The sequence below is a fragment of the Oreochromis niloticus genome, linkage group LG11, assembly GCF_001858045.2.
Source record: "Oreochromis niloticus isolate F11D_XX linkage group LG11, O_niloticus_UMD_NMBU, whole genome shotgun sequence".
Lineage (NCBI taxonomy): Eukaryota > Metazoa > Chordata > Actinopteri > Cichliformes > Cichlidae > Oreochromis > Oreochromis niloticus.
This window is the reverse complement of record NC_031976.2, coordinates 27,007,689-27,016,958: the sequence shown is the minus strand read 5'-3', so window position 1 is coordinate 27,016,958 and position 9,270 is coordinate 27,007,689. Positions and strand designations below refer to the sequence as shown.

Here is a 9,270-nt window from a genome sequence, read left to right as displayed (position 1 = left end):
TCATATTATCCTAGAAAGTTTGATAATTGTCAATTTATTTGTTTATATAAAGTAAATGTGATTCATAGATATATATTTGCCATGTAAACATGCAGGGGGGGGGGTTATCTTCTTGAACCTCAGGAAGAGAAAATAATATTAAAAGCAATTTTACTGGAAGACAAAGTGTTGTTGCTTCAGGGGCCAGTCTGTAAGGCATTTAAAGCTATTATAGTATTTACAGAAAAGACACAACATGAACACAAAAGACAGACAGCTGTGATAGTTACAGCTAGACAGCTGTGATAGTTACAGCTGGACAGAAATATTCTCTCATCAATATAGATTAATCCTGTCTAATCTAGAGACTTGCATTAAAAAAACTAATCCCGTGAGCATCAGCATGAGTAAGAACATGTGTGTAAATGTATGTGTCACAGAGCTCAGCTGGAGCTTGACCTGAAGAGCATTTCACCCTTTGTTTGTGTCTGTTGTTTGGGGAGGGGGGCAGTGTGAAGGCCAACCATTCATGTGACTCTTAATCAAGGATTTTGATGGAATGAGCTTTTAACCTTTTTGTTATATATCATTTATTATTATGATCATGGGGTATAATATGCAGTTGGAAAGAATGAAACTTTCAGTGTTATAAGGGCAATGTCATGACTGTACGATGCTGTATTACAAATACCCTTTTATGTTGCAGTTTTAGCAGTTGTACTGCTGTTAGCATGCTAAACTAAGATGATGTTAGAGTTGCATGTTTTTGCTCTTATTATGAACTTAACATTTAACCTTGTGGCATATTCCCAGTTGTTCCCTTTGAGTGAAGGGTCAAATAAATGCAAATGAATGCAAAATTGTTGATTTTATAACCACCTTTAACCTACAATGAAATAATTTTCCTCGCAGAGCAGACTGCTAGTACACACCTGTAAATTCTCCATAACCCTTGAGATGGTTGTGTGAAAAAATCCCAGTAGATCAGCAGTTTCTGAAATTCTCACACCAGTCCATCTGGCACCAAAAACCACACCACGTTCAAAGTGACATAAATCACTTTTTCCCCCATTCTAATGCTCATTTCGAACTTCAGCAGGTCCTCTAGATCATGTCTACAAGCTAAAGTGGAGTTTAAGTTTAATATATCAGAGGTATTTTCAAAATTATTGCATAATTCTGTGATTGATATAAAAATGATTTGAATTATGTGCTTTGGCCAGTGCAGCATAATTTGTCATTTGGAGGAATGTTCTATACTTGTGTCTTCACAGACACATTCTGTACTTTTTGTTCACCTTTTCTCCCCATTTATTTTATTCTGTTTAAAAAAAAGTTTAATTAGCTTTCATTTCCTTTCCTTTCCTTTTATTTCCTTTCCTTGCCTGCATGATTACTGTGGGGTGATGTTGCTGGTGTTCTCTTGACTGGTCAGTTTAACCTCACTGAAAGTCAGGCTCTTGTAGTGATGGTCTCCCTCCTCTTAAATGGAACTGGAGGTCAAGGGAAGGCACTCCCACCCCTATAATTCAAGTTTTTCTTTTTCCTGCCTCTGTTATTTTCCTCTCTCTCCCTGTCCTTGGTGGGTTGTCATGGAAATGAAAGCTCAGGGAGGAGGGGGGGCTTCTATTATTGAAGCAGTTGTGGGTTTGGTAGTGGGCTGGGAGTTGGGTATAGTGAAATGAAGCGATTCATGCACTCATAAACAGAGAGTGCGCTGGAGCAGAAGGGCGGTGGGGTGAGGGAGAGAGAGGCGAGGAAAAGGAGAATAGAGAGGGGCCCCGGGGTGAGCGGAGAGACGAGCCAACTCCACGTGTTTTGGCCCTGTTTCTAACTGATTGCACGTTTTAGGCCATTACGTCATGGTCTGCGAGGCTCTCTGCTGTTTGAGACACACTGCTGCGGAATCTCATTCCTCATGGAAGATGGCAAAATGAACTCTTGGTAATGCCACCTGTTGTTGGGATGGCAGGAAAATACTGTTCAAAGAGTTGTGAGCGTTGCTGATTTTCTCATATGCCCTATAACGGATGAAAGTAATGTGACTTAACAACAGACTTGTGTAAAGATATCTAAAGACTGACTCTGCCATTTATTGGCTGATCTTAGAGACAATGAATTCCTGTGAATTCCTTAGACTCAGGGAATTCCTGTGAATTTCCCTGAGTCTACAAATTTTAGTCTAAATACTTACTAACTATCCTCCTTACATATTGTCTGTTTCTCTGTGTTAGCCCTCTACCTGACTAGCAGCCTAGACTCAAACCAAGGACAATGTTTATATGTTATCAACTGGGACAATTTTTTTTTTATTTAAACCCTGAAATTAGGTTTATTTTAATCTTATTTTAATATAGATGTCTGCACACACTGTATCTTAAACATACATATTCCAAGATTCTTGGATATGAAACTTAATAATATATCAAGATCTCCCAAGGCAATTAAAACTCCAGCCCACAATAAGAGGCAGACTACATTCAGATGATTCAGACCAAACAGTGATCTTTCTCCCAGCACCCTAGAGACACACACACAAAGACAGAAGCAACTCTCCCACACTCTGTCTCTCCCTGCAACTCTACAAGGGCTCACGCACACATTTTTAATGTGACATGTAATGTAGGACATGATTAAATCACACTACGTGAAACAAAAGACAACATAGTCGTAAATTATTTGAACCTACAGGCTCCCTGCAGGTGCCTTCGCCCTTTCACCCCATTGAGTCTAGACAATGGTGCAGTAACAGAAAGCAACACTGTTGCTTTCTGAAACCTGAAAGCAACCTGAAACAGCAACTCCAGCTGTAGTGACATCGCTACAGTGTTATGCAAAAACAGTATTTGTTAAATGTTCTTGCAAACAAACATTTTTCAGTAATAAATCATATCTACCCTTTCCTTATGCTACCTGCCGCTGCTGCTTAAAATGCATCCTTTGCTAAAAACAGAGATGGGTGAGTGCTCTCTGGGGACATTCTGAACATTCCTGCTATTGTTATTTCATTACTAGGATGAGGGTTGCCCTTGCCATTCATAGCAGCTGACCTCTAGACTTTGCGTCAGTAGAGTCCGCATTTCTTAGAATCAAAAATATGAGATTGGAGTTCTTCCATTTGCAAAAGTGATGGATGGACAGCTGTTTAGCTGATTCAATTCTCATGCATTTCTTTCACTTTTACATTTACTTGCTTTTACTCTATGTAAGAAACAGTTACTATTTATTGATCAACCACGCGTAGCAATCACAATATAAAAATGTTAGCATGCTTATTTTACAAAGAACTACTAGACCTTTGCATATATACATATATATTTACACACATGTATAGCGTGCCTGAGAAGGATATAGCTATTATACAAAGGAACAAAAAAAGCAAGCATCAGAGATCAGCTTCACCAGGATGTTGCAGTCATGCCTGAACAGTTTGGGTTTACATTAGTCTTTTGATAATCTTTTTGAACAACCTTGTCCCTTTCAAGAGCAGGGGTCCTGTTGGGTCATGTTCAAACAACCCAAATTCAAGCTGGTACAAAGGGTTAGGGTTATTCTGCACATCTAAGTGCAGACTACTGTTTCCACAGAAACCCCTCAGCAGCCCTGTTTTCTCCAGCACTATCTGTTGTTCCTTGTATGTTAAGGCTCTCAGCTTTTGTTCCTCCGCTTTTCTGGAGTGTGTTTACTAATGCAATTGTGCCCTTTAATCTCATATTCTCACTCTTCTGCCTATTTTCGGTGCACAAACTGCTTACAGTGATCAGGGGTAGTTTTAATGAGATATGCATTTAGCTTGTATACAGCTTCACGGGTTACTGAAACAGTAATTCAAAACAGAAATGGAATAAAGGGTCTAAGAGACGTTAATTGCTGAAACTTCTGAATTCGTGCAACATTTCAGCAGATGTAATACAAATTTAACGCTGGCCAAATGTGATGTTTTTTAGTTTCTGATTTGCATCCATCTTACTTTGAATGGCTCATTACTTTGAATGCTTGATAAATGGACGCATGGCTCCTGACACTGAGGTATGCTTTTATCCTCAGACCTTTAATTTCCCTATCAGACTGCTGCCTCAAATACTAGGTCTTTTGTGCAGTGTGTTGTGTGTAGGGATTAGCTCTACTGTACCGTCTTTTTTGTTGTGGTATAAAAGTAAAGAAAATATCATTTAGTATCTTTGTCTATTGCATATATTGCATATAAGATACATTATTACACTCTTATTTCTTATGTCTTTCCTGCAAAAACATGTAATGACCTCAATAACATTAATATGAAATGAGTGATTAAGATATTTTATTCCCCAGGAAATCTGAATTTCTTTAGTCTGTCATAGTCAAAACAAAATGTGGAGAGCACTTCAGTATCAGAGACTGTTCATGACTTAGATATACGTTTAGTTAAAGGATGTTAATGTTTATACTAAGTACATGAGTTCTTCCTTGTACTATGACGTGAAAGAGTTTAATAAGGGCTTACACATTTCTAAGGTTCCTGGTAGACACTTATGGCTGCTATTTCCTGTAAACAAACATGACATTTTTGTGCATTCTTGAGCTTTTGGCTGAGAAATGGAGCCATTGATCTTTAATTAAAAGCAAAGAAATATGTTTCCCGCTTGGTTTCCATGTGTTCTTGACTTGAAGGAAATAAGAACTGAACTCTTAATTGCTCCGTTTAACTTAAATTTTAAAAAAAGACACTTATATGTGATTTAATTATAGATAGCTCTTGAGTCAGCATACTTTAATGATATTAGGGTAACTGGGACAAATCCACTTATTTAAGTCATGATTAATTTATCAAGGACAATTAAGAATAATATGATTACAAGTACATGGAGACTTTAAGACACATGTGGTCACATTTTTTGGCTTCAATTTGGCAAAACCAACACACTCCAGCAGCATACCCAACCCCCACTTTCTTGAGCACCCCCCCACTTTCAAGTTGCAGTGACAGGTGGCTCTTGGGGGTTTGGGTGAATACAACTCAACAGCTGCACAAAAGAATCCCAATGGGGTCCTTTTGACAGGGTGTCCCCTCTCAAGCGTGCCGATGGGCGCCTGGCCCAGCCCCCACCTTGGCAGATGCTGTAGGAGATCCACAGGTGGTAGATGAGAAGACACAGTGGAGTCCTTAGAAATGCTGTGTAATCAAGATCCATTTTTAGGGACTTGTTTTTGCCACAATTAAAAAACACAAACTGCACACAAAGTCAGCACAATTTTATTATCTCAATGCAGTAGGCTGAAATAGATTCCAAAATAAAACCTTATGTATGTATTTTGACTGAGCTGTCTTATGGAAATTCATCTTCTTCTACTGTTTCACCACTGTGGTGTGTGCTGGGCAATGTCTGGTTTCTTTTAGACTCTGAAATCTCAGATGAATCTTCTTTAACGTGTCTCTAAAGATTATAGGAAAAGAAGAAGTATTTACTTGGGGGGCTGCAATAATCATCACGTGGATCTTTTCTTCTTTGGGGTGTTTTCCTTCTGCACTTAACTGGGGTTAAAAGCACACAAAAGCCACCTTTCCTGTTATTCTGATTCCTAGATAAACCTGTAAAGCCGCATGCTGGATTATAATCCCGGAAAGGCATTTGAATTCTGCAGGTTAAAAATGATATACTAGTATTTACCCAGCAGCACGTAAAAACCTTCTGTTGTACTGATCACGCCTATGTTGTGTTTCAGTATTGTAGGTACATTTTTATATTTTTATGTGGGGAAAAACGCTTTAACCAACTCATGAATTAGACAAGCTAGAGACGAAACTATACCATTCAGGCACACAGGTACGCTTTACAAGTCAAAGGTTTATTTGAATGTGAACTGTGAACCGGCTGCGAGCTTTGTAGTTTTTGTGGGTGAGAGAACCAATCAGAACGTCGGGGGGAGGTTAGGGAAAAGATTTTTAACATGAAAACAGATACAGTACTGTCAGTGAAGTCTGTGTTAATCTTGCGCTAAGCACATTCGAATATATCAGTAATTATTCGTGTCTTCTGTGTCGTTAAGAGTAACTTAACAAATAATACCAGAGTGGCACCCCCGTGTTGTTAATGGTACAGTCCGATCCGGAGGCCAGTGAGGGAGCGTTCGCACCAGCAGAGCATCAGCTGTGGCGTGTCGTGGAGTGAGAAACTTCTCTCCCTCCTCCTTGTTGCCTCTCTTTCTTCCCAAATTCCCTGGGACACCTTGTCATCTAACTTTTCAGAGACGCAGTGACCGGTGAACAGCAGCTGGCTGTACAGGCGAGGGTTTCGTTTGTTTATTTATTTTTTATTTCTGACCTATCTGGACGCTCTCCGGAGGATTTCCTTTTCCAGTTCAGGCAACTGGAGTGACTCGACCAAGTCCCCCCCTCACCCCACCCCACCTCTGAATCCCTGCCTGAGGAATGAGAGGACTGCTGGAGAGGAAGAGCCGAAACTCGCATGTTTGAATGAACAAAAGAACAGAAAGCGAGGCTATCGCTCCCGGAATGGAGGGAAATATTCTGCCTGCAGCAACATGTAAGTCATAATATAGACAGGAATTTGGGAATCCAAAAGCATGCACGAGTGCTTTGTCATCCACGTCCTTTGTCAGGCTGCAACGAAATGTTTTAAGACGCAACATAGTTGTCGAGTCAGATTTAAAGGTTAGGAAACATTAATGTTTGCGGGCTCGACAGTGTGGTGGAAAATAATGAATGTGGGATCAATTATTAATGTTGATCTATTATGGGAGCAGAGAGAGAGACAGTTCATAAAGCGTAAAGATAACGCAACCTAGTTTAACACCTCAGTCCCAGAGCAGATTTGAATCTGTGTTGTGAGGTGATTTATCAATTTGCAGATCTTAATGCAGAGAAAAAGTCAAACACCGGTGCGATCAGCTGACCGTTGTTGTCTCTTTAAAAAAAGAAAAGAATATCTGTTGCCATTTTTTTCGCACAGAGCTCAGATTATAAGGGTTATAATAACACAATTTGCGCTAGATGAGGTAATCTCACTAGTCTCACCCCATCCCATCCCCCTCCTCACGTTATGTTTAGCTCTCTACTAACATGATGGAGTCACAGGCGGTCTTGTATCTTTTGCGGTCTCCTCTTTGCGTCTCTTCTCCTCCAGCAGAGGATGTTTTCCAAATTCAGTGAATAGTTTATGCACAGGTGCAGTCATGCTCGCTCCCTACTGGTGCCGCGATGCATCAACAAACTCCTGAAATCTAGAACATTTTAATGAGATCAGCTGCCGGCCAAAGTGCAGGATGAACAGTCCGCAACACACTCTGGCCAGCTTTGCCGTAGTTACAGATTTATATGTGCAATTACAAACGGTGTGCACCCACGATCATGCAGTTCAAGGACAGTTTTCCCATTCGGTCGTAACAAATGTCTGAGCCTGAGACAAGATGGATTATCCATGCTGGAAGTCTGCCAATGTGAAATCTCTCATGTAAGACAGATAGACCAAGTCTGATCTAATATTTGGGTTTCCACGTTAAGCTACTGTATATTATTGACATGTTGCCTGTTTCTGGAAATAGAAGGGGACATACAATGTGTCTGATAACAAAAAACTTCCTTCCTTTTCCTCTGTGGAGGGAGGTCCGTGTGTTTTGACTCTGTCTCAAGCAGGAGGGGAGAAATGCTGTACTCTGATTTGTAGGTGCCTTCAAAATGTTCTGAATAAAGCTTGCATTGATGGCTAGCTCGCTCTCACAGCAAGAAGACTGATTTCAAGCCACTCTTATGTTTCATGTAATGAAGTCAGCCAGACTATTATGCTCCCACGCTTATTAAAAATGAACAAAAGTTCTTCCCCCAGGTTTCTTTGATGCATTGATGATGAGCGATCCAATGCTCCTTGTGAGCAACACAATCTTGCAGTGCTACATTCGACTCAAGCATGATATTACATTAAACCCAGTATGTTGCTTCAATAAACATTTGACCTTTTACGAGCTCAGTTATGAAAGTGAACAAAGGGTGCACTAGTTGCTAAAAATGTCTTACTTCATCATGTCCTCCAAAAACATGCATTCTTGGCAAAAAATACTCCTCAGCAAATAATTTACACAATAACTGAAGGCAGCGAAAGCATCATGGATTACAGTAAAATGGGCTGTCAGATGTCTGGGCCCTTCTTCATTCCCTCACTGTTTCACAGATGGGCTTTGTTGTCCTCTTAACTTGAACAACAAGGTTGTGACCAGTTAAGATAAAAAACAAGCTCTATGTTCTACGCCTACCTGCAATTTCTGGAGCATTTACTGGCATCTCAGAGGGTTTGAACTAACACACAGACTGCAGACTATAACTACAGTGACGACCGAAATTGCCAGCGGAGTCAATAGAAGACTGCTCATAGTGTTGTCAATTGTGTAATAAGGGAGAATCCACCAGCTTTGCCTGTCAAGCGTGTAGTCAACAAGATCAGTCAGCTACGCGTTTGCACGGGTGATTATGTAATCGAAGGAATACATGCGATCAACTGTGCCCCACTTTTTTGGGGGCGGCGAGTTGTGTAAGGTGTGTTTGCAAATTAACAGAGCCACATGGACCCCTCTGGATTAACTGACTAATAGTGGATTCTGTTAACAGCAGAGGGGAGTCGTTGTTTGCAATGTCATGATGAACTGTGTCTTAATGTTTTCATGGCTTTCACATGTGAGTAAATGTGAAACCACTAATGTTTAACATGGCCAATTGGGAGTATATTAAAATTCATATCTGTTACCATGTTAAAAAAATAGATGTGCAGTAGCTTATTGGCAGTATACTTAAAAAACATGCTGTCTTTCCATTATCAGTTTCAGCAGCATGACTCTGTGTGCTTGTCATCAGGAATGTTGTCCCAGACTGTGCAGAAACTACCACAAAGCCGGTTTAGAGTACTTTGACTGTCTGTGCTAATGTTGCAACTGTGCGTCATTCAGCGACAAACATTACATGTGCATATTTGGGATATAAATGTAGGTGAAGATGAGGGCGATCTCTTCTATGAGAAATGAGTGAAGGATGCTGGAAGTAGAGGGGCCAAGTGGCCCATCGATTTTCCTGTTAGGGCTGGACAATGTTAAAATTTTCCAGTGAAAACGTCAACGTGAACTGGAGCTAATTAACAATCTAAATGATCTAAGTAAAGTAATTAGATGAAGGATGGCTTGTAGTCTCTAAATTAACAAGCAAACGAAGATACAGGATGCTATTAAATATTCAGAGTGCACAACCTGTACCAAGAGCCACCAAGACATATCTTACCCTCTGTGGGCTCCAGTGTACCTAGTTAGCTC

The 9,270-nt window shown here is 40.2% G+C and overlaps 1 protein-coding gene across 7 annotated transcripts in view; it reads left to right on the top strand.

Annotated features, from left to right (window-relative positions):
- The first annotated feature begins 6,092 nt into the window (after positions 1 to 6,092).
- Positions 6,093 to 9,270, top strand: part of map7d1a (MAP7 domain containing 1a) — a 38,476-nt gene continuing 35,298 nt past the window's right edge. For 4 of the 7 annotated variants that reach the window (XM_005455299.4, XM_013274567.3, XM_013274569.3 and 1 more), the window contains exon 1: positions 6,094 to 6,503. In XM_005455299.4, the coding sequence (XP_005455356.1) occupies positions 6,434 to 6,503 (70 nt within the window). In that variant the 5' untranslated portion in view covers positions 6,094 to 6,433. Of the gene's footprint in view, positions 6,504 to 9,270 lie in introns of all 7 variants that reach the window. The other 3 variants (XM_025911709.1, XM_013274568.3, XM_013274570.3) reach the window with 1 other exon arrangement.